The 25,534-nt window shown below is 48.1% G+C and overlaps 1 protein-coding gene across 10 annotated transcripts in view; it reads left to right on the top strand.

Moving 5' to 3' along the window:
* The window catches only part of cnot1 (CCR4-NOT transcription complex, subunit 1), a 277,488-nt gene that overhangs the window by 24,508 nt on the left and 227,446 nt on the right, over positions 1-25,534 (top strand). For all 10 annotated transcript variants that reach the window (XM_072518616.1, XM_072518624.1, XM_072518622.1 and 7 more), the window contains one exon: positions 6,320-6,427. In XM_072518616.1, the coding sequence (XP_072374717.1) occupies positions 6,320-6,427 (108 nt within the window). The remainder of the gene's footprint in view (positions 1-6,319; positions 6,428-25,534) is intronic.

Genomic DNA, 25,534 nt, shown 5'->3' with positions numbered 1-25,534 from the left:
TGTGGAGGAGCAGAGAGATCTCGGAGTCCATGTCCACAGATGTCTGAAAGTTGCCACCCAAGTGGATAGAGCCCTGAAGAAAGCCAATAGTGTGTTAGCATTTATTAACGGGGGGATTGAGTTTAAGAGCCGTGAGGTTATGCTGCAACTGTACAAGACCTTGGTTCGACCACATTTGGAGTATTGTTTGCGCAGTCTGGTCACCTCATTATAGGAAGGATGTGGAAGCATTGGATAGGGTGCAAAGGAGATTTACCAGGATGCTGCCTGGATTGGAGGGTAGGTCTTGTGAGTAAAAGTTGAGGGAGCTAGGGCTTTTCTCATTGGAGCGAAGGAGGATGAGAGGTGACTTAATTGAGGTGTATAAGATGATGAGAGGGATAGATAGAGTGGACGTTCAGCAACTTTTTCCCTGGGTGGATGTAGCTGTTATAAGGGGGCATAACTACAAGGTTCATGGTGGAAGATATAGGAGGGATGTCTGAGGTAGGTTCTTTTCTCAAGAGAGTGGTTGGGGCGTGGAACGCACTCCCAGCTTTGGTAGTGGAGTCGGACACTTTAGGAACTTTCAAGCTGTTATTGGATAGGCATATAGAGTGCACTAGAATGATTGGGAGTAGGCTGGTTTGATCTTAGTTTCAGACTAGTTCGGCACAACATCGTGGGCCGAAGGGCTGTACTGCGCTGTACTGTTCTATGTTATAAGTCTGCTGAAAGTTATTGTTTATTAAATTTTGAGTCAAAATAATTCTGCATTAAATGACAGGCCTTTTTATATTTAAAATATTTTAGGAAGAGATACTTTTGGGTGTAATGTCTGAGAATGATGGATGCGCTTAAGATAGCTGGGAATCTGGGTGGCTCATGGTTGGGCCCAGTTTTCATGGTTTTCATTATGAAAGATTAATTTTGGCTTGTTTGCTGCTTAGTTTATTGTGATGTCTTAGGATGACAAATATTCTTTAAGGCATTACATTTCTGTAGCCGAGACTGGTAGGGGTATTTCTTTCTCTTTTTTTTTCATCCCTGGGGAGGGGCTACCTCGCTAGTCGTAAAGTTTTAGCTAGAGAATGGGGGAGGGGCTATAGCCTGTTTGACATCTTTTTTGGTTCAATAAGCCAAGTGCTTTTGTTTGGGTGGGAGTTGGTTCGGAGGGGGTATTCTTTGGAATGTGATCAACATGGCTGTTTGGTTCAGAGCTGGTGGGGGGGTGGGGGTTAGTCTTCTGAAGGTGACCATGGGATTTCCTTTGTTTAGTGGGTTGGTTTGATGGGCATCTGGGTGTTGGGACGACATCTGCTGGGCAGGTGTTTGTTAATCTGTTGCAGTGGAAATGGCTAATTCCGGATTAAAGGGTGTGGTGGGAGCCCCCAGTTCGGTTGGTCTCCTTGAATATAAGGTGATTGGGATAAGAAATTCTCGTTCTTCTACCTCGTACATAAGGTGTATTCCAGGATTGACCTTTTTTTGGTCAGTAGGTCTCTTCGCCCTTGGGTGAAGAAGGTAGGATATTCGGTCATTGTGAACTCTGATCATGTTTTGGAGTTGGGCCCTATTCAGCGCCCGCCTTGGAGTTTAGATGTAGGGTTATTGGTGGATTTGGGGTTTTATGGGCGCATGTCCAAGGCCATTGGTGAGTATGTGGAATTCAATAGGAATGATTCTGTCTCGCCATCCACAGTTTAGGATGCCTTGAAGATGGTGATTATGGGAGAGATCATATCGTTCAAGCTGCATATGGAGAGGGAGATAAGGGCGGAACAGCAAAGGATAATCTTTATTATTGTCACAAGTAGGCTTACATTAACACTGCAATGAAGTTACTGTGAAAATCGCCTAGTCGCCACACTCTGGCGCTTGTTCGGGTACACGGAGGGAGAATTCAGAATGTCCAATTCACCTAACACCACGTATTTTGGTTTTTGTGGAACACCCGGTTTCCTTACCACAGGAAGTAGTTGATGTTAAAACATTGAATATATTCAAGGTGTGGCTAGATATAGCCCTTGGAGAGAATGGGATCATAGGCTATGGTGAGAAAGCAGGATTAGGCTATTGTGTTGGATGACCAGCCATGATCATGATATATGGCAGAGCAGGCTCGACGGGCCAAAAGGCTTCCTCCTGTTCCTATCTTTTATGTATCTACGTATCACCCGGAGGAAACCCACGCGGACATGGGCATAACGTGCAGACTCCGCACAGTGACCCAAGCCGGGAATCAAACCTGGGACCCTGGCGCTGTGAAGCATCAGTGCTAACTACTGTGTTACCATGCTGCCCAATGGTGGTTGAGGAATTGGAGGTGGACCACAGGTATTCGTGTGACCCTACCCTGGAGTTCCTGATAAGCAGGAAAAAGCTGCAGACACCGATTGATCTGTTGTCTACGGGGAAGGTGGTGAAACAGTTGCGGCGTTCAAGGGGGACTCTTTTATGAGTATGGTTAGAAGGCCAACCGTTAGTTCAGTAGCTGGGGGGGGGGGGGGGGGGGGGGGGGGCGCGGCGCATGTTGGACGTGTCAGTGTTTTTAGATGGGTTGGAGTTTCCGGAGGCAGGGGTTGAGAGAGGTGAAGAATTGGATGCCCCGTTAGGCCCTAAGGAGATTTTGGCTGGTATTGGGCAGATGCAAATGGGTAAAGCCCCTAGGCCTGATGGGTTCCAGTGGAATCCTATAAGTAGTTTGCAGATTAGTTGGTCCTGTTGCTGGAGGACATGATTAACAACTATCCAAGGGATCCCTGCCTGCTACACATTTGCCTCCATTTTGCTGCTGAAAAAGAATAAGGACTCAACAGAGTGTGGGTCATACTGGCTTATCTCGTTGCTAAATGTGGACGCTAAGGTACTGGCTAAAGTATTGGTGGTAAGGCCCTATCTCCCCTAGGTGATTGTGGAGGATCAGATGGGCTTTGTCAAGGGCTGCAGTTGTCAACCAACATTCAGGGGCTGTTGAATGTGGTGTTCTCCACGTCTGAGGAGCTTGCACCGGAAGTGAATGTGTCTTTATATGCCAAGAAGGTATTGGACAGGGTGGAGTTGAGGTACCTATTCAAAGTTTTGGAGAGGTTCAGTTTAGGGCCAAAATTGATTTCATGGGTATGGTTGTTGTATAGCGCCTTGGCTCGTGTTTGTACCAATACCTTGAGTTCAGGATACTTCCATTTGAAAGGGGGTCCCGACAGGGGTGTCCAATGTCTCCCCTCTTATTTGCATTGACTATTGAGCCCTTAGCCTTCAGGGCTTTGGGTAAGTGGAAAGGGATAAGGAGGGGGGGGGGGGGGGAAGCATGGAGCATATAGGGTATCTCCTTATGTAGACAATCTGCTGCTTTATGTTATGGAGCCGCCCCCACTTTGGGTGATACAATGGAGCAATTGAGGAGCTTTGGTTCATTTTCGGGCTACAAGCTGAATCTGGAAAATAGTGAATGTTTTCCGGTCAACCGCTCCAGGGATGGGATCCAACTTGGGGATGTTCCCTTTCGCTTGGCCTGCTCTAGCTTAAGATAGCTGGGAATCCGGTGGCCCATGATTGGGCCCAGTTGCTTAAATTGAACTTCGCAAGTCTGGTGGGTACGGTTAAGTCTGATCTGCAAAAGTGGGACAACCTTCCTCGGTCCTTGGCGGGCAGAGTCCAGTCTATCAAAATGAATATTTGTCCAAGGTTTTTGTTTCAATGTCTTCCTCAAATCCTTTTTGGGAGGGTTAATAGGTTGTCATCGTGTTTGTATGCGTGGGCAAGTTGTAGGGTATGTAGGGTAGTTCGTCAACTGGATAGGCAGCCGGAGGGGCCTAGCACTGCTGCATTTGCTTTATTATTATTATTGGGCGGCTAACACTGAGAAGGTTCTGGGATGGTGCAGTGACCCAGGTTCTGCACGGGGACAGATCGAGGCGAGATTGTGTAGGGAATCCAGTCTGGGGTGTTGGTGACAGCCTCATTTTTGTTTTCTCTGACTGGGTACTCCTCAAACTAGGTGCTCGTGGCTACATTAAGGAGACGGAGACCATTCAGGCAGCATTTAAGCTTGGAGCCGTGTCGAAGCTGGCTCCTATCTGTGCCAATCATTTATTTGAACCGTCAAAATCAGACACTGTGTTCGGGGGTGAGAAGGGAATGGGCTGGAGAGATTCGAAGACTTGTTTGTAAAGGGACGGTTTGCCCGCTTGGAGGAGATGTACTTCCAGATAAGAAATTTTGTGTGGGTGTCCGTTCCATAATTTCTCGAGGCCCCGCGGGCATCTCTGTTGGAAAGGATACTTCGGGTGGGGTTGGAAGATGGCAACACATCTGGTATTTATGGGCGAATAGAGTCTGAAGATTCAGATTTGGAGGAAGTGGGAGGGAGAGCTGGGACCTACAATGGTTGATGAGATGCGGAGTGAGGCCCTTTGCAGGATGAGCTCCACACCTTGTGCGCGGCTTGGTCTAATCCAGTTTAAGGTGGTGCATCGGACGCACCTGACAAAGTAGGTTTGAGTGTTTTTCCCCAGAGGTAGAAGACCGGTGTGAGTGGTATTCTGTTGGGCCAGTCAATCTCTCACATGTTCTGGTCTTGCCTAAACTGGTAAGCGTTTGGGTCTCCTCCGTCAACACCATGTCAGTAAATCTGAATATCGAACTGGGGCCCTATCCTCTAGTGACCATTTTTGGGATGTCAGACACGGCAGGGCTACAGACTGGAGTGAAGGCAGATGTCCTTGCCTTCGCCTCGCTGATTGCGTGGAAGTAAGCTCTGTTGCAGTGGAGGTCTTTGTCTCCACCCAGAGCCTTGGTATGCTTTGGTGACCTAATGGAATTCTTGTACCTGGAGAAAGTCAAGTATGCCGTTAAGGGGTCGGTTGAAGCGTTCTACCGGAGGTGGCAGCCATTCATTACCTGCTTTAAGGAATTTGTCACTGTCAATTTCTTTGGGGGGGGGGTGCTGGTTTTCTTTTTGCTTGTCTTTTTTTTTATCTTGGTGGATGGGGTGGGCATGATTAGGGGTTTTGTGCATCATCTGTTAATCTGGGTTTTGTTGTAAAATTTATTGTAAAATTGGAAAATCTTTAATAAAAATATATATTTTTTAAAAACTGTAACCTATCTTCATAAACTCGGGTTGTATTCCCTTGAGTTTAGATGGCTGAGCATTGATCTAATGGAGGTCTTTAAAATTAAGCAATTTATAGACTAGGTACAGATAAGCTACTTCCTCTGGGGAGGAATCCAGAATAACGGGGCAGAATTTTAAAAGTGGAGCTTAAGATCGCAACCACTTTCTCATACAAAGGTTAGTGGAAATCTGCAACAGAAATGACAGCTTGCATTTCTTTTTAAAAATTCCAATTAATGGGCAATTTAGCGTGGGCAATCCACCTACCCTGCACATCTTTGGGTTTGGGGGTTAAATAGCACCTTTACTGTAGTAAAACATTCCAAAATTATCAAACAAAATTTGACACCCATTTACAAATTAAGATAGGTGATGAAAAGCTTGACTAAAGATTGAGGTTTTAAGGAGCATTGTAACTGAGGAGAGAGAGGTGTTTGGGTTTTGGGAGGGAATGTCAGGGCACCTTAAAGGGACAGCTGTAAATGGTGGAGTGATTAAAAGTGAGTTAAGTCAAGGTGGTGCTTAACCAGCAGCCAGTGTAAGTGAGTGCATATGGGTGATAGTAAATTGGAGGTAGTGCATGTTAGGACACAGGCAGCAAAGCTTTGGATGACTCTGAATTTCAGGAGGGTAGGATATGGGAGAGAAGTCGGGTGTGCACTGAAATAGTCAAGTCGTGTGCAACAGCTGAGACTGGGTGAAATTGGGTAGTAATGGTGAGGTGGGCTTGGTAATGGTGCAAACATGTGATCAGAAGCTAATTTGTCAATATGACACCAAGGTTGCGACTGGAATGGTTAAATTTCGGATTGTGACCAGGGAGAGGGATGGAGTTTGTCATGGGGAGTGAAGAACACTCACTCTGCCAAAAAGTTGTATGTGCTGGGCCAATTTAGATTTAGGTGGAGCTTGATAGATAGTTTTGTGTTGGTCTTGGATATTAAAGTCTGGAGATTTTGAAGCCTGTTATCGTACATCGCTGCCTAGCTGTAAAGACCAGGATGCGCCCTGTGCTGATTAAGAAAGTATCATAAGTTGGTGTTTATTCCGTTTGAGACAGTGCCTAACCAGTAAAATGTAGAAACATGCTACTGTAGGTTACTAATTTTGCAGAGTCACTGTTTTATCTGTATTAAGTTAATGTACTGTCCTTTCAAATACTTTGAAACCGAGTAGTTAAGTTGGTTGAAAAAACTATTAATATGTTCTTGTCAATTACAGATTGTGAACCGACACGGCCCCGAGGCAGACAGACATTTATTACGCTGTCTATTCTCGCACGTGGATTTCAGTGGCGATGGTAAAAGTAGCGGTAAAGATTTCCATCAGGTATCAAAATAACTTCATTTACTATTTTCCATGCAGCTCTTTTAATAAGATTTGAGCGAATGTTTAAGTTTGTGGTCTATAAGTTGAAATACAAGAACTGGTGTAATGATTTGTCTTCATGTTGGTGCATTAATATTCAAGCTATGTCACAAACAATTGCTCGATGTGAGTTTACAGACCATTGTCTCATAATGAGTCCCAACAGCACAATTGGAGGAGAGTTGTGGATAATAACTAAGTGTTTGGGCAGAGGTTTGCAAGTAGATGTCTACAACAACTTATTTATAAAGCACCTTTACAGTAATAGAATGTCCCAAGCTGTTTCGCAGTAACATAACTTTGTATGGCTGGGGTAGCCTTTCTAGTTTGATGTTGAGATTAACGATCCAATCAACGGCTTCCACTGACAGTCTGGTTGTAAAGCCACCAGTAATGGATCTCTCTGGATAGAAGTTCAGGTTTGAGAAATGAACTGACTTGGAGAGCCACATTCACAATTCGCACTGTCCCTCGTATTCCACTTGTGGAGTCAGTGGCGTCACTTTCCCTCGAGGTTATGTGTTGTCCATATTTTCCATATGGAAGTTTGAAACCTTGGGATGCCACCACTCACGAGTGAATCTGATATGGAAACTGGCTATCCCCTGGGGCAGCAGAGCCCACTCACCCTGCTCTACCCAACAGCAGAATCCTGCTGCTCAACCTGGCATAGGAGCTCGCCCTCACAAACCTGGTAGAAATCCACCTGTGGGAAATCGCAAGGATTATTTCTGGGATGATTTCCTCGACCAGTTACCAGATTGAGGTTGGTGGTGTTTGCAGTTAACCAGGAGAGGTGGGCCTGGAGTGTGTTCTAGTCGGGGTGAAGAGATTTCAGATAGGGGTGTGGATTTTTTGAAGTCCTGTGGCGGTGTGAGTGCTTTGTCAACTGACAGCTGATGGTGTTATTTGAGGAGGATGTATTCCTTATGGACGCCAGGGGGTTCAATGTATGGTACCACAGGAAGCCACCTGACCTGTGTTGGTCTCAACATCCCGGAAATAATCCGTGACTTCCCAGATGTGGATGTCTACCATGTTTCTGTGCCAGCTGCTAAGCTGCCACACTGCTGTTGGGTGAGTGAAGCAGTGCCTAGTATGTTGGCTCTGTTGCCCCAAGGATAGCCATCAGTTTTCGTATCAGATTCACTCTTGTGAACCAAACCACATGATGTATTAGATCCACTGACCAAAAACTTGGTCAAATGGGTAGGTTTAAGAGCGCCTTAAAGGAGAAAAAATTAGGTAGAGAGAGATTTATGGAAAACAGATGTGGGAGACCAGCCTGGGATGCAATAGAATTGTCAAACAAGATGGTCTTAGTGATGGCATGAATCTGTGGTCAGAAACTCATCTTGGATCAAATATAACATTAATATTGCAAACAGACTGACTTGGTCTCAGATTGCTGTTCGGAAGAGGGACAGATTCCATATCTAGGGAGCAGAGTTTGGAGGGAGGACTGAAAACAATAGCTTCAGATAAACCAATATTAAATTGGAAGACACCTCTGCTCATAAGTATTGGATGTTGGATAAGCAGTCTGATAATTTCGCAACATGTTTTCATGTGTGGTAATAAAACCTTAATGTCGCTAAGGTGAATAATAAATAAATGGGAGATCCTTGGGGGACAGCAAAGGAACAGTGTGCGAACCATAAAACCATAGAAAGGTTAAAGCACAGAAGGAGGCCATTTGGCCCATATTGTCCATGCCCGCCAGAGGACACCCTTTTGAATCCCACCTTCCGGTCCATAGCCCTGTAGCTTATAGCACTTGTGCAGATCCAGGTGCTCTTCAAAAGCGCTTAGGGTCTCTGCCTCCACCACCAACTCGGGCAGTGAATTCCAGACTCTTAACTATCCTCTGCCTAAAAAAACGTTCTTCCTCATGTCCCTTCTACACCTTCTGTCACTTGAATCTATGTCCCCTGGTTCTAGAATTCTCCACCTAGGGAACTAATTTTATCCTGTCCACTCTATCTCGTCCCCTCATAATTTTGTACACCTCAATTAAGTCACCCCTCAGCCTTCTTTGTTCCAAGGAAAATAACCCCAACCTATCCAATCTCTCCTCATAGCTACTCTTTTCTAGCCCTGACAACATTCTTGTAAACTTCTGTGCACCCTCCAGTGCAATTATGTCCTTCCTGTAATGTGGTGACCAGAATTGCACACAATACTACAGCATCACCAGTGTTTTATGCAAATCTAACATACATCCTTTTATATTCTATACCTCTGCCAATGAAGGAGAACATTCCATATGCTTGCTTTACAACATTGTCAGATTGAACTACTGCCTTTAGGGACCTGTGTATCTGTACGCCAAGATCTCTTACTTCATCTACCCCTCTTGACATATTCCCATTTATTGTGTACTCCTTATAACCGTTTGACCTCAAATGCATGACCTCTCACTTCTCGGTGTTAAATTCCATCTGCCAATTTATCTTGCACTCCACCAATCCATCTATATCACTCTGGAGATTATAGCCATCCTCTGTACTATCCACCACTCGGCCAATCTATGTGTCGTCTCCAAATTTCCCAATCGTGCCCCCAATGTTCACGTCCAAATTTTTTATATATAACACACAGTAAGGGTCCCAACGCAGCTCTGTGGAACACCACTTGAGACAACTTTCCATTTGCAAGGGCAACCATCGACCATTACCCTTTTATTTCCTGTTACTAAGCCAACTTTTTATCCAGTTTGCCTCATTGCCCTTTATCCCATGGGCGTTTACTTTTTTGACCAATCTGCCATCTGGTCATTGACTTCAGGGAGCAAAGTAAATGGGGTCGAGGTGGAGATGGTTAGCAGCTTCAAATTCCTAGGGATACACATCTCCAAACATCTGTCTTGGTCCACCCACGTCGACGCTACCACCAAGAAAGCACAATAGCGCCTGTACATCCTCAGGAAACAAAGGAAATTCGGCATGTCCACATTAACTCTTACCAACTTTTACAGATGCACCATATAAAGCATCCTATCTGGCTGCATCACAGCCTGGTGTGGCAACTGCTCGGCCCAAGACAGCCAGAAACTTCAGAGAGTCGTGAACACAGCCCAGTCCATCCCACGCAAACCTGCCTCCCATCCATTGACTCCATCTACACCTCACGCTGCCTGGGGAAAGCGGGCAGCATAATCAAAGACCCCTCCCACCCGGCTTACTCACTCTTCCAACTTCTTCCATCGGGCAGGAGATAGAAAATTCTGAACACAAACACCCAAAAACAGCTTCCCCGCTGTAACCAGACTTCTAAAAGACCCTCTTATGGACTGACCTGATTAACACTACACCCGACGCCAGTGTTATGTAGTTACATTTTGTATCTTGCGTTGCCCTATTATGTATTTTCTTTTATTTTCTTTTTTCATGTACTTAATGATCTGTTGAGCTGCTCGCAGAAAAATACTTTTCACTGTACCTCGTTACACATGACAAGCAAAGTCTAGTCAATCCAGTTAACATCCTTGTTCGTGTCACAAGTAGGCTTACATTAGTAATGAAGTTACTGTGAAGGGTAATAGCCGCCACACTGGCGCCTGCTCAGCTACACTGAGGGAGAATTCAGAATGTTCAAATCACCTAACAAGCACGCCTTTCGGAACTTGTGGGAGGAAACCGGAGCACCTGGATGAAACCCACGCCGACACGGGGAGAATGTGCAGACTCCGCACCGACAGTGACCCAAGTGTGAATCGAACCCGGGACCCTGGCGCTGAGAAGCAACAGTGCTAACCATTGTGCTACCATGCCGCCCCCAGTGGGACTTTGTTAAATGCCTTACTAAAATCCATCTGCACAACATCCACTGCACCACCTTCATCAACTCTTCTTCTCTCTTCCTCAAAACAGTCAATCAAATTTGTGAGGCAAAACCTTCCTTTAGCAACTCCATGCTGACTATCCCTAACTAGTCCATGTCTTTCTACGTGACAGTTAATCCTTATCTCTCAGGATTGAGCCTACTAGCCGGCATGGCGGCACAGTGGTTAGCACTGCTGCCTCATGGCGCCGAGGACCCGGGTTCGATTCTGGCCCTAGGTCACTGTCCATGTCGAGTTTGCACATTCTCCCAGTGTCTGCGTGGGTCTCACCCTCCACAACCCAAAGATGTGCAGGGTAGGTGGATTGGCCATGCTAAATTGCCTCTTTTTTAAAAAAAAAAGAGAGAGGATTGATGCTACTAACTTGCCCACCACCGACAGTAGACTAACTGGCCTGTAATTGTTTGGCATTTCCTGCGATCCCCTTTTAAACAATGGAACCACGTTTGCATTTCTCCAGTCCTCCGGTACCCTGTTTCTTGTGAGGATTGGAAAATCATCCTCTGACATCTGCTATCTTCTCCCTGACCACCTTCAGTAGCCTCAGTAACAATCCATCTGGCTCTACCAACTTAACTTTCAACTTAACTTCCAACCCTTCAAGCACTTCCTCTCTCTTTATGATTATCACATCCAATATCTCCGTATTCCTCCTGGACTACTATATCTGCCTTATCCATTTCCTTTGTACACATGGAGTCAAAATATTCATTTAAAACCCTTCCCACAGCCTCTGCATCTACACACAAGTTCCCTTCTTCACCTTTTTAAAAAAAAATATATATTTTTATTCTTTTTTTGCATTTTCTCCCACATTTACACCCATCAACAATAAACAATAATCAGCAGGATATGTCAATGCCCATAATAACAACAATGCCATCCGCCCACCAACCCCCAAACATCAGCCCACATGTTTACATAAACAAATGACAAAAAGGAATCAGGGATTACCCGTAGTCACCCTTAATCTACACAGCCCCCTCCTCCCCCACCCACCCCCCCCAAACTAATGTTCGATGTTATCCTGTTCTTGAAAATGCATAATAAATAGTGCCCATGACTTGTAGAACCCCTCCGAGCTTCCCCTCAGTTCGAACTTAACCTTCTCAAGGGTCAAGTATTCCAACAGGTCCCCCCGCCATGCCAGGGCACTGGGTGGAGAGGCTGCTCCATCCCAGCAGGATCAGCCTTTGGGCGATCAACGAGGCGAAGGCTCCCTATCTGCCTCCACTCCCTCCCGTTTCCAACCTTAGCTGATCCGACACCCCAAATATGGCCTCCTGGGGACCCGGTTCCAGTTTCACACGCATCACCTTGGAAATTACCCGAAACACCTCCTTCCAGTACTCCCCTAGCTTTGGACAGGACCAAAACATATGAACGTGATTCGCGGTCCCCCCCCCCCCCCCCCCGCAACGCTCACACACATCCTCTACTCCTTCAGAAAATCGGCTCATCCTCGCCCTCGTGAGGTGCGCTCTATATACCACCTTCAGCTGTATCAGCCGCAACCTCGCACATGAGATGGAGGCATTCACTCTCCGGAGCACCTCACACTAGACCCCCTCCTCTATAACCTCTCCCAGCTCTTCCTCCCACTTTGCTTTGATCCCTTCCAGTGGTGCCTTATCCTCTTCCAGAATAGCTCCGCACACCGCTGGCACTGCCCCCTTCTCCAGTCCCCTTGTCGTCAACACCTCCTCCAGCAATGTGGAGGCCGGTTCCTCTGGGAAGCTCTGTATCTCCTTCCTGGCAAAATCCCGAACCTGCATGTACCTAAACACTTCTCCCTGCTCTAGCCCATACTTCGCTTCCAGCTCCCTCAATCCTGCAAACGACCCGAAGAATCAAATCTTTTAGCGTCTTAATCCCCTTCTCTTCCCATTTCCGAAAACTTCCATCCCACCTTCCTGGCTCAAATCTGTGGTTCCCCCAAATTGGCATTTCCCTTGACCCTAAACCCAACCCGAAGTGTTGGCGAAACTGCCTCCAGATTTTCAATGAAGCTATTGTTACCGGACTCCCTGGATATTTCCCCGGAGCTATCGGGAGCGGCGCTGTTGCAAGTGCCTTCAGGCCCGACCCCCTGCACAAACTCTCCTCCATTCTGACCCACTAAGAATCAACCCCTCTGACCCAGCTCCGCACTTTCTCCACGTTCGCCGCCCAGTAGTAGTACAATAGGTTCTGGAGACCCAAACCCCCTGACTGCCTTCCCCCCTGTATCAGCACCTTTCTCATTCTGGCCACCTTCCCTCCCCATATGAATGAGGTAATCCTTTCCTCAATCTCCCTGAAAAACGACTTTGGCAGGAAAATCGGTAGGCATTGAAAAATAAACCGGAATCGCGGCAACACATTCATTTTAACCGCATGTGCCTGACCCGCCAGTGACCGAGGAAGGCCATCTCACCTTGCCAGATCGGCTTTCACTCTCCCCACCAAACTAGTGATGTTGTACCTGCGAAGCCTCCCCCACTCCTGGGCAACCTGCACCCCCAGATACCTAAAATGAGTCCCTGCTCCACGGAATGGCAGCCCCCCCACCCCAGGCCGAGACACCACAAAGTACTCACTCTTGTCCAGGTTCAACTTGTACCCCGAGAAAGACCCAAATACCCGCAGTAGCTCCAATATTCCTCCTATCGCGCACTCGGCTCCGACACATACAGCAGCAAGTCGTCGACATATAAGGACACCCTATGCTCTATCTCTCTCTTCCCCCCCGCCCGCACTATTCCTTTCCATGCTCCCGAACTTCTCAATGCGATGGCCAACGGCTCAATCGCAAGTGCAAACAGCAGGGGGGACATAGGACAACCCTGTCTTGTCCCACGGTGGAGAGAGAGAAGTATCTCGAACTGATATTATTTGTGCGGACACTCGCCTTCGGTTCCTTATATAATAGCTTTACCCAGTTCACAAACCTTGGTCCAATCCCAAACCGCTCCAGCACTGCCATCAGGTACCCCCATTCTACCCGATCAAACGCCTTCTCTGCGTCCAATGCCACAATTACCTCTGTTTCCTTCCCTTCCGCCGATGCCATAACAACGTTCAAAACCCTCCTAATGTTCGAAAATAGCTGCCTCCCTTTCACGAACCCCGTCTGATCCTCCCCTATCACCTTCGGAAGGCACTCCTCCAGCCTACCCGCCAGTGCCTTCGCCAACACTTTTACGTTCACATTCAGAAGTGATATGGGGAAGGGGAGGGGGAGGGGAAAGGGAGCTGCGCCATAAGAGGCGGGTCAGGTAAAGGGATGTTCCCGCGCCAGAAAGAATAAGGCGGGAAGACAGGCGCAAGGCGGATGGGAGTTCCCCACACGGGGGGGTCGAGGAGTGAGCAGGAGTAGCCGGGGTCAGTTGAAGTCAGCTGACTTACGGAAGTAATATGGGGGAGCAATCATGCTAGAAAGAGATCTAGCGGGGGGGGGGGGGGGGGGGGGGGGGGGGGACAACTGGGTTGCTGCTGCGGAAATCCAAAAGGAAATGGCTAAAGAGTGGGTGGGCGGGGATGGTGTGCGACGCTGGGGGAGCGAGCGGGAGCGCGGAGGCGGGATATGGGACTGGCCTAGAGAAGGTAATGGCTAGTCGACACGGGAGGGGGGCAGGTAGCCCCCTAGTGAGGCTGATCACGTGGAACGTGAGAGGCCTGAACGGACCGATTAAAAAGGGCCCGAGTGCTCGCGCATTTGAAAGGACTAAGGGCAGAGGTGGTTATGCTCCAAGAGACGCACCTACAGGTGGCGGACCAAGTTAGGTTAAGGAAAGGATGGGTGGGACAGGTGTTCCACTCTGGACTGGACGCAAAGAATAGAGGGGTGGCCATTTTGGTGGGGAAACGGGTAGCATTTGAAGCAAAGAACATCGTAGCAGATAGCGGAGGTAGATATGTAATGGTGAGTGGCAGGCTGGAGGGAATGGAGGTCGTGTTGGTTAATGTGTATGCCCCAAACTGGGACGATGCGGGATTTATGAGACGGATGCTGGGGCGTATACCGGACCTGGAGGTAGGAAACTTGATTTTAGGAGGGGACTTTAATACGGTGCTGGACCCGGGGCTAGATAGATCCAGCTCAAGGACCAGAAGAAGGCCGGCAGCGGCCAAGGTACTTAAGGGGTTTATGGACCAAATGGGGGGAGTGGATCCATGGTGATTTCTTAGACCTAGGGCTAGGGAGTTTTCCTTCTTCTCCCATGTCCATAAAGTGTACTCCCGGATAGATTTTTTTCTTTTGGGAAGGTCGTTGATCTCTAGGGTGGAAGAAGCTGAGTACTCAGCCATAGCGGTTTCGGATCATGCCCCACATTGGGTGGACCTGGAATTAGGAGAGGAAAGGGAGCAGAGAACACTCTGGCGATTAGATGTGGGACTGATGGCGGATGAGGGAGTGTGTGCAAGAGTGCGGGGGTGTATTGAGAGATACCTGGAGGTCAATGATGACGGCAAAGTCCCTGTGGGAGTGGTATGGGAAGCACTAAAAGCGGTGGTCAGAGGAGAGCTGATCTCCATTGGGGCCCACAAAAGGAAAACAGAGGCCAAGGAAAGGGAAAGATTACTGGGGGAGATTTTAAGGGTGGATAGGGAATTTGCAGAGACCCCGGAGGAGGAATTGTACAGGGAGAGGAGACGAGTCCAGACGGAATTTGACCTTCTGACCACCAGAAAGGCGGAGGTACTGTGGAGGAAGGCACAGGGAAGGAGGTATGAATATGGGGAAAAGGCTAGTCGCCTGTTGGCTCATCAATTGCGAAAGAGGGCAGCAGCGAGGGAGATAGGAGGAATTAGAGACGAAAGGGGAGACACGGTGCGAAGGGCAGGAAAGATAAATGAGGTGTTCAAGACCTTCTATGAGGAACTGTATAGGTCTCAACCCCCAGAGGGAGAGGAGGGGATGCGGCAGTTCCTGGACCAATTGAGGTTCCCGAAAGTGGAGGAGCGGGGGGTGGTAGGCCTGGGGGCACCGATTGGGATGGACGAGGTTATTAAGGGACTGGGAAGCAGGGAAGGCCCCGGGACCAGACGGGTTCCCGGTGGAATATTACAGAAAATATGTGGACTTGTTGGCCCCGTTGATGGTGAGGATGTTCAATGAGGCCAGGAAAGGGGGGACTCTACCCCCGGCGATGTCGGAGGCGACGATATCGTTAATTTTGAAGAGGGATAAAGATCCGTTGCAGTGCGGGTCCTATAGACCCATTTCATTATTGAACGTGGACGCCAAATTGTTGGCAAAGGTACTGGCATCGAGGATAGAGGACTGTGTCCCGGGGGTGGTGCACGAAGACCAGACAGGGTTCGTAAAAGGGAGACAACTGAATGTTAACGTGCGACGACTATTAGGGGTGATAATGATGCCCCCAGTGGAGGGGGAGGCAGAGATAGTGGCGGCAATGGACGCAGAGAAGGCATTTGATAGGGTGGAGTGGGAGAATTTATGGGAAGTGTTAAGGAGGTTTGGGAACGGGTTTATTAGCTGGGTTAGACTTCTTTATGGGGCTCCAACGGCAAGCGTAGTTACAGGTCGACATAGATCGGAGTATTTCCGACAATATAGGGGAACAAGACAGGGATGCCCGCTGTCTCCATTGTTGTTCGCATTGGCAATTGAACCTCTGGCCATGGCGTTGAGAGACTCCAGGAAATGGAGAGGGGTGATTAGAGGGGGAGAAGAACACCGAGTCTCGTTATACGCGGATGACCTATTGTTATACGTGTCAGACCCAGCGGGGGGGATGATAGAGGTTATGCGAATTTTGAGGGGGTTCGGGGATTTCTCGGGGTATAGGCTAAACACGGGGAAGAGTGAATTATTTGTGATACATCCAGGGGACCAGAGTAGAGAGATAGAAGGCTTGCCTCTAAGGAAAGTGGAAAGAAACTTCCGATACCTGGGGATTCAGATCGCTAGGAGCTGGGGAACCTTGCACAGACTTAATCTGACACGGTTGGTAGAACAAATGGAGGAGGACTTCAAGAGGTGGGACATGCAGCCTCTATCGCTGGCGGGCAGGGTGCAAGCACTACCGAACTTGGGCGATTACTATTGGGCCGCCAATGTGGCAATGATACGTAAATGGATGATGGAGGGTGAGGGAGCGGCGTGGAAAAGACTGGAGAGAAAGTCCTGTAAAGGGACGAGTTTAGAGGCGCTGGTGACGGTGCCGCTACCGATCTCACCTAAAAGGTTTACCACTAACCCGGTGGTGGCGGCAACATTGAATATCTGGGGACAGTGGAGGCGACATAGAGGGGTGCGGGGAGCCCTGGTTGGGGTCCCCAATCAGGAACAACCATAGGTTCGCCCCAGGAAGAATGGATGGAGGATTTCAGAGCTGGTACCAGTTGGGAATTAGGAGGGTGGGAGATTTATTTATAGATGGGACTTTTGCGAGCTTGGGAGCATTGGAGGAAAAGTATAAGTTGCCCTGGGGAAGTCTCTTGAGATATATGCAGGTGAGGGCGTTTACTAGACAACAGGTGAGGGAATTTCCGTTGCTCCCGACACAGGGTATACAGGACAGGGTGCTTTCAGGGGTGTGGGTCGGAGAGGGCAAGGTGTCAGAGATTTACCGAGGGATGAGGGAAGAGGGGGAGGAGTCGGTGGGCGAACTAAAAGGAAAGTGGGAAGAAGAATTAGGGGAGGAGATAGAGGAGGGTATGTGGGCTGATGCCCTAAGCAGGGTAAATTCTTCTTCCTCATGCGCCAGGCTTATCCTGATTCAATTTAAGGTGCTACATAGAGCACACATAACGGGAGCAAGATTGAGCAGGTTCTTTGGAGTGGAGGACAAATGTGGGAGGTGTGGCGGGAGCCCGGCAAACCACGCACATATGTTTTGGGCGTGCCCGGTATTGGAAGGGAGTGACGGGAGTGATTTCGCGGGTGGTGAAGGCCCGGGTCAAACCAGGCTGGGGGTTAGCTCTATTTGGAGTTGCGGAAGAGCCGGGAGTGCAGGAGGCGAAAGAGGCCGACGTTGTGGCCTTTGCGTCCCTAGTAGCCCGGCGCAGGATCCTATTCATGTGGAAGGAGGCGAACCCCCCCGGACTGGAGGCCTGGGTAAATGATATGGCGGGGTTCATTAAACTGGAGCAGATAAAGTTTGCCCTGAGAGGATCGGCTCAAGGGTTCACCAAGCGGTGGCAGCCATTTCTCGACTACCTAGGGGAACGTTAGAGGGAAGACAGATGACCAGCAGCAGCAACCCAGGGGGAAGGGGGGGGGGGAGGGGGGGATGGGGGGATGGGGGGGGGGGTTTAATTTAGTTTAGGTCAAAGATAATGGGGTTTTGTTACTTGTGTATTGTTAAAAATTTCTGTATTATTGTTGCGTTTGCTTTGTAAGAGGGGAAAAATTGTTGTTTGGGAAAAAATTTTCAATAAAACATATTTAAAAAAAAAAAGAAGTGATATGGGCCGATACGACCCACACTCCGTCGGATCCTTATCTTTTTTTAGTAACAGGGAAATCGATGCCTGCCCCAAGGTTTGCAGCAACACCCCCTTCCCTATCGCCTCCTCAAACATCCCCACCATCAGGGGTGCCAACCTATCCTTACATTTTTTTATAATATTCCACCGGAAACCCATCCGGCCCTGCCACCTTCCCCGACTGCATCCTCCATCTCCTGCTCCACTATTGCTCCTTCTAATGTAGCCCTGTCTCCCTCCCCTAGCCTCGGGTACTCCAACCCATCTAGAAATTCCTGCATCTCACGGTCTCCCCCGAGTGGCTCTGACTTGTACAACCTCTCATAAAACTCCTCAAAAACCTTGTTAATCAGCACTGGGGCCATCACCAACTTCCCTGCCCTATCCTTCACCTGAAGAATTTCCCTTGCCGCTGCCTCCCTCCGGAGCTGACCTGCTAACATACTTATCTCCATGTTCATAAACTGCACCCCTTGCTCGTCTCAGTTGGCGCACCACCTTCCTGGTGGACAGTCGGTCGAAGCTCGCCTGTAGTTCCTTCCTCTTTTCCAGCTTCGCCGGGTCCCCATCGGCTGCATACCTCCTATCTACCTCCAACGTCTCATCTATTACCCTCTGCCGCTCCAACCTCTCCTCTTTATCTACCCTGGCCGTAAACGAAATTACCTCGCCTCTCACCACCGCCTTTCGAGCTTCCCAGACGACTGCCTTCGACACCTCACCCGTACAATTGAAACCTACATATTCCTTAATTACCTTTTCCATTTTCTCACAGAAGACTTGGTTCCCCAAAAGCCCCACATCCAGTTTCCACCCCAGTCTCTGCGCTGCCCCTTTCTCCAGCACCATATCCACCCAATGTGGAGTGTGATCTGACACTGCAATTGCAGAGTATTCCGATCCCTTGACTCAAGCCAGCAAAGCCTTCCCCACCACAAAAAAGTTGATCCGCGAGTATACCTTATGGACCGCTGAGAAAAACGAATACTCCCGTCCCCTTGGGTGCAGGAACCTCCAAGGGTCCACCCCTCCCATTTCCACCATTAGCCCAGCCAGCGCCTTCGCCCCCCCCCCCTGATGGGACCAGCCAGCGCAGCCGTGATCTGTCCAACCTTGGCTCCTGCACCAAGTTCCAGTCCCCCCCCACAATCAGCTCATGCGTGTCCAAGTCGGGAATAGCCCCAAACACCTTCCTCGCGAATCCCACATCGTCTCAATTGGGACTGTATACATTTAACAGCGTTACTAATCTCTCCTCCAGTGCCCCTGTCACAATCACATATCTACCCCCTGATCTGCCACCACCTTCTCCATCTGGAAGCGTACCCTTTTGCTGACCAGCACCGCTATCCCTCGAGTCCTTCCATCAAATCCGGAGTGAAACACTTGGCTAACCCAGCCCTTTTTAAGTCTCACCTGGTCCTTCACCCTCAAGTGAGTTTCCTGCAGCATTGCTACATCGACTCTCAAACTTTTAAGATGTGCAAGCACCCTTGACCGGACTTCCTAGCCCTCTCATGTTCCACGTGATTATCCTTACTGGGGGTCTCTCACCCCCTCCACCTTTCTTATCCACCATCACCATACCACCGGGCCCTGCCCCATAAGCCTGACCTGCCCCTGTCCATTGTTGACATCAAACCGCTTTTCTCCCCCCCTCTCAAGAAACCCCCTACAAAAACATCCCCCAACATCCATCCCTCCACCCCCTCTTGCTCACCTCGTAGGCCCATTGAAGCCTGCTATCCAGGCTCCAACGTCCGCAGTCCTTCTCTCACCGCACCCCCGTTCACTAACTGACTTTAGTTAGCTAGCGCGGGTGGCTCCCCCCGCCAAGACCTCTCACCCCCTTCCACCCAGTCCCAGAGAAAGAAACACCAAAATAAACCCAACAATCCAACCCCTACAATTCACTAACATAACATTTAACCGTCGCAACACAGAACGCCATTAACTTGAATTCTGTAACAATGCAAAGAGAAGTAAATTTCCATACAAATCAGTAAAAAGAAAGTTGTAACATTTGTACATTTTCCAGCCGCTCAAACACAGTCCACAGTCTCTCTTCCAGTTCCGCTCTTCACGTCTGTCCCAAGCCTTCTGCCCTCACGAACGCCTCAGCCGCCTCCGCTGTCTCAAAATAAAAGTCTTTGGTGTTGTATGTTACTCTCAACTTCGCCGGGTACACCACACCAAATCGCACCCCCTTCTTGTACAAAACCGCCTTCACTCGCCCAAACGCCGCTCGTCTTTTTGCCAACTCCAGCGTCAAGTCCTGGTAGATCCGAACTGCAGTACCATCCCACAGCACCTCACGCTCCTGCTTCGCCCAGCTTAATACTTTCTCCTTCATGCAAAACTTATGGAAGCAGATAATTACTGCCCTTGGCGGCTCGTTCACTTTGGGCTTCGGCCTTAATGACCGATGAGCTCGGTCTAGCTCGTACAGGGTGGGGCTCTCACCCTCTGCCATCAGCTCCGCCAACTTCTTAGCGAAGTATTGCGTTGGCCTTGGGCCCTCTGTCCCTTCGGGCAAGTCCACAATTCTCAAATTGTGCCGCCTTGAGCGGTTTTCCAAGTCCTCGAGCTTTGCTCGGAGTCCTCTGTTAACCTCCACCACCCTCCGCAGCTCGTCCCCCATCGAGGTGACCTGGTCGCTGTGTCGTGTCACGGCCTCCTCCACCTTCTTCATCTTCTCGTCCTGCTCTCTCACCTCGGCCGATGCCTTTGCCACCTCCATCCTCATCAGGCCGATTGCCTGCTCTACCCATGACCTCAACACGACTGCCATCTCTTTCCTCAAGGCCTCCATGTGCCTCGCCAAATGTTTTTCCAGCTCCACCGCCATCACCTCGGTCATCTTCTCCACCGTAAGTAGTGCGGCCCCGCCTTGCAGTTTGGCTTCCGCCATCCTGTCAACACTTTTGCTCGTCTTCTCTTTCGGCGGCTACCCGAGTTTCCTCCTTTCTTCGACGCTGAATAGGAATGAAAAATGAGGTGCCAGTGTAGATAGGATAGTGGCTTTGTTTGAGATTGGGTGCAGATTAAATTTTGAACCATTTGCAGTTCATGTCGGGTGAGTTTTGGGAGGCGAATAAGCAGAGTGCTGTATAAATTATGTCTGAGTGAATGATTGGCGGAGAAGCCACGGTGGAGGTGATATTTGTTAAAGGTGGGAGGAGGTATATTTGGGGGTTGAAGCTCAGCTTGGGGTGCAATAGGATCAAAGGTGCTTACTGTTGGATCCAGCAGAGCATGGAGTCCTGGGCCATGGTGTGAACAAGGCATTTGGTCTAGTCAGTATTAAGCTGGAGAAAGTTGTGACTCTCCTAATGCTAGAAACAATTGAACAGAAATAGAAACACCAAATTCTGGGAATATTCAGATCTGGCAGCATTTGTGGAGTGAATAATAGAGTTAACATTTCAAGTCTGTGACCGTTCCAGCAGTTTCTGTGCAGGGGCAGAAGTAATGTCATAGTTTCCTTGCTTTCAGACCTCTAGGGCAATTGGGGATGATGAATAAATGCTGGCTTAGCCAGCAACATTCACATCCTGTGCAAGAATAAAAAAAGATCAGTTGCTGGGGAACAGTTGAAGGAGAGGATTGGAAGGGGAAAAAGAAAGCAGTTTGGAGCATGTTGGCTAACTTTGCCTGATTTGTTCCACTTAACCAGAAGGCTGAAAAGTTTGTTGCTGTGAGTTGTGATTTAAAATCCCATGATAAGTTGGCCCATGAGAAGACTATTCTGATCCATACCAGCGGACGACTGACTTTCGAGGTGTGTGCAAAGGCCCACACAAACTAATACTGGAAGCACAGCGTTGAGTAGAAAAGTTGGAGCTAAGACTGAGTGGGCAGCATGATAGCATAGTGGTTAGCACAGTTGATGCAGAGCTCCAGGGTCCCAGGTTTGATTCCCGGCTTGGGTCACTGTCTGTGCGGGGTCTGCACATTCTCCTCGTGTTTGCGTGGGTTTCCTCCGAGTACTCCGGTTTCCTCCCACAATCCAAAGATGTGCAGGTTAGGTGGATTGGCTATGTTAAATTGCCCTTAGTGTCCAAAAAAGGTTAGATGGGGTTACGGGGATAAGGTGGAGGTGTGGGGATATATCGGGTGAAGGTATGGGCATAGGTAGGATGCTCTTTCCAAGGGCCGGTGCAGACTCGATGGGCCGAATAGCCTCCTTCTGCACTGTAAATTCCATGAGTGCAATCATGAGAACCACATATGATATTGAGAGGAGGAGGTGGGGCGTTGCGGAGAATGTATTTATTAGAAAGCTCTTTAAAAATGACTTGCATTTCTTAACGACTGGGCATCCCAAAGCACTTTACAGCCAATTGAGTTCTGTTCAAGCATATGACCATATGAAATAGGAGCAGAATAGGCCACTCGGCCCCTCGAGCCTGCTCCGCCATGCAATAAGATTATGGCTGATCAGTTTGTTTCAAAATCCACATTCCCATCCACCTTGATAACCTTTGATTATCTTGCCAAACAAGAATCCATCTACCTCCACCTTAAAAATATCAGTGACCATGTTTAGACTGCCTTCTGAGGCAAAGTGTTCCTATGTTACACCCCTCTGCGAGAAAAAAAATTCTCTTCCTCTTTGTCCTGAAAGGGCGATCCCTAATTTTAAAACAGTGCCTCCTAGTTCAGGACTCGGCTGCACAGCTACAAGAGGAAACATCCTTTCCACATCCACCTTGTTGAGGTTCTTCAAAGATATATCAAGCCAAGTGGATAATGGGCATCCTGTAGTTGTAGTATATCTGGACATCCAGAAGGTATTTGATAAGGTGCTGCACAAAAGGTTAATACACAAGATAAGATCGCATGGGATTAGGAGTAATTTATTTGCTTGAATAGAAGACTGGCAAACAATAGAAGGCAGTGAGTCAGGATAAATGGGTATTTTTCTGGTTGGCAAGATGTAACTAGTGGGGTGCCACGTGATTCGGTACTTGGGGCCCCAACTATTTACAATCTTTATTAATAATGTGGATGTAGGGCAGCACGGTGGCGCAGTGGGTTAGCCCTGATGCCTCATGACGCTGAGGTCCTGGCTCTGGGTCACTGTCCGTGTGGAATTTGCATATTCTCCCTGTGTTTGCGTGGGTTTCGCCCCCACAGCCCAAAGATGTGCAGGCTAGGTGGATTAGCCACACTAAATTGCCCCTTAATTGAAAAAAAAATGAATTGGGTACTCTAAATTTATATTTTTAAAAATAACGTGGATGTAGGGAACGAAGGTACTACAGCCAAATGTGCAGATGGCATGGGATAGTAAGTTTAAAACATGTAGAGTACCCAATTCATTTTTTCCAATGAAGGGGCAATTTAGAGTGGCCAATCCACCTAGCCTGCACATCTTTGTGTTGTGGGGGTGAAACCCATACAAACACTGGGAGAATGTGCAAACTCTGCACAGACAGTGACCAAGCGCCGGGATCAAACCTGAGGCAGCAGTGCTAACTACTGTACCACCGTGCTGCCCCATGGTTGCAATGAGGAAATAAGAAATTCATAAATGGATGTTGATAGATTAGGGCCAAAATTTGGCAGAGGGAGTTCAATGTGCACAAGTGACTTATTTTGGTCGGAAAAACAGAAAGGCAACTTATTATCGAAATGGAGAAGCTTCAGAGTGCTTTGGTGCAGAGGGGTCTGGGTGTCCTCGTGCATGAATCACAGAAAACTAGCATGCAGGTACAGCACGTAATAAGGAAGGCAATGAAATTTTGACCTTTTTAATATTTTTTTGTAAGGGGCAATTTAGCGTGGCCAATCCACCAAACCCGCACATCTTTGGGCTGTGGGGGTGGGGCCCAGCAGTCATGGAGTAGAATGCAAACTCTACAAAGACAATGACCCTGAGCCGGGATCAAACCAAGGGCCTCCGAGCCGTGAGACAGCAGTACTAACTACTGCGCCACCGTGCCGCCCACTGGCCTTTATAAATAAAGGAATAGAGTATAAAAGTAGGGATGTGTTTCTGCAACTGTACAAGGCATTGGTGAGATCGTGCCTGGAGTACTTTGTATAGTTTTGATCCCCTTATTTGAGGAGAGATGTAGTTGCATTAGAGTAAGTTTAGAGGAGGTTTACTAGATTGATTCCAGAGATGAGGCGTTTGGTTTTATGAAGAGAGATTGAGCAATTTACGCCTACACAGTCTCGAGTTTAGAAGAATGAGAGGCGATGTAATTGAGGTATATAAGATAAAAAGTATTGGCAAAGTAGACAGAGAGCGGATGTTGCCTCCTATGGGGCAATCAAAAATGAGAGGACATGGTTTTATGATAAGGGGAGCAAATTTAAAACCGATGAGGAAAAATTACTTCTCTCCAAGGGCCATAAACCTATGAAATTCGCTACCCCAAAGTGCAGTGGCTGGTGGGACATTGAGTAAATTTAAGGAGGTGATAGATTTTTAATGAATGATGGCTTGAAGGGTTATGGAGATCGGGCAGGAAAGTGGAGTTGAGGCCAAGAGGAAATCGGCCATGACGGAGCGGGCTTGAGGGGGTGAATTGCCTACTCCTCGTTCTTATGCTGTTATGTCAAGACTGTTCAGGACCTTGCACACTTCAACAAGTCATCCCTCCACTCTTCTAAACTCCAGTGGAAGCAAGCCCAGTCCGTCCAACTTTCCTCATAAGGCAACTCGCTCATTCCAGGTATCAATCTAGTAAACCTCTGAACTGCCTCCATCACATTTATATTCTTTTTTTAAAAAAAAAGAGACCAAGGGCTGCACAGTGGCGTAGCGGTTAGTCACGCGCCGAGGACCCGGGTTTGATCCTGGTCCCGGCTGTCTGTCCATGTGAAGTTTGCACCTTCTCCCTAGGTGTGCATGGGTCTCACCCCCACAACCCAAAGATGAGCAGGGTGGGTAGATTGGCTATGCTAAAATTGCCCCATAATTGTAAAAAAAAAATTAAATTAAGAAAGGAGACCAAAACTGCACACCGTATTTGAGCTGCAGTCTCATCAATGCCTTGTATGACTGCAGAATAACATCTTTTTGTGTTCAATCCTTATATTGTTCAATCCAACTCGAGGATAGCATTTTATTACTTGCTGTACCTGCAGAATAACCTTTTATGACTAATGCACTGGGACTTCTAGATCCCTCTGTACTTCGGACTTCTGCAACAATTCTCCTTTAAATAATACCCTGCCTTTTTGTTTTTCCTGCCAAAGTGAATAACTTCATATTTTCCCACATCACTCAGCCTATCTGTATCTGTCTACAAGCTCCTTATGTCTCTTCACAACATACTTTCTGACCTATCTTTGTGTTCTCTGAAAATTTAGTTATGAAACTTTTGCTTCCCTCTAATTTATCGACATAAAATGTAAAAAGTTGAGGCCCCAGCAGGACTCTGCGCGCCAAGCAGAAATAGTCCATTTATGCATATTGTTTTCTGCTATCCAGCCAATCCTCTCTTGTTAATGTGGTACCTCTGCACCGTGAGCTTTTATTTTCTGAAATAAGTTTCTTTTGTTTTTTAAAAATAAATTTAGTGTAACCAATTAATTTTTTCCAAATAAGGGGCAATTTAGCATGGCCAATCCACCTAGCCTGCACATCTTTGGGTTGTGGGGGCGAAACCCACGCAAACACGGGGAGAATGTGCAAACTCTGAAATAACAGTTGACATGGCACTTGATCAAATGCCTTCTGGAATGCCTGTAGTATGGGTGGCACAGTAGTTAGCACTGCTGCCTAACCGCGCTAGGTATCTGAGTCAATTCCAGCCTTATGTGACTGTGGA

Source organism: Scyliorhinus torazame, chromosome 10 (assembly GCF_047496885.1).
Source record: "Scyliorhinus torazame isolate Kashiwa2021f chromosome 10, sScyTor2.1, whole genome shotgun sequence".
Taxonomy (NCBI): domain Eukaryota; kingdom Metazoa; phylum Chordata; class Chondrichthyes; order Carcharhiniformes; family Scyliorhinidae; genus Scyliorhinus; species Scyliorhinus torazame.
Note: the sequence above shows the minus strand (reverse complement) of the source record. Positions and strands in the feature narration are given on the sequence as shown.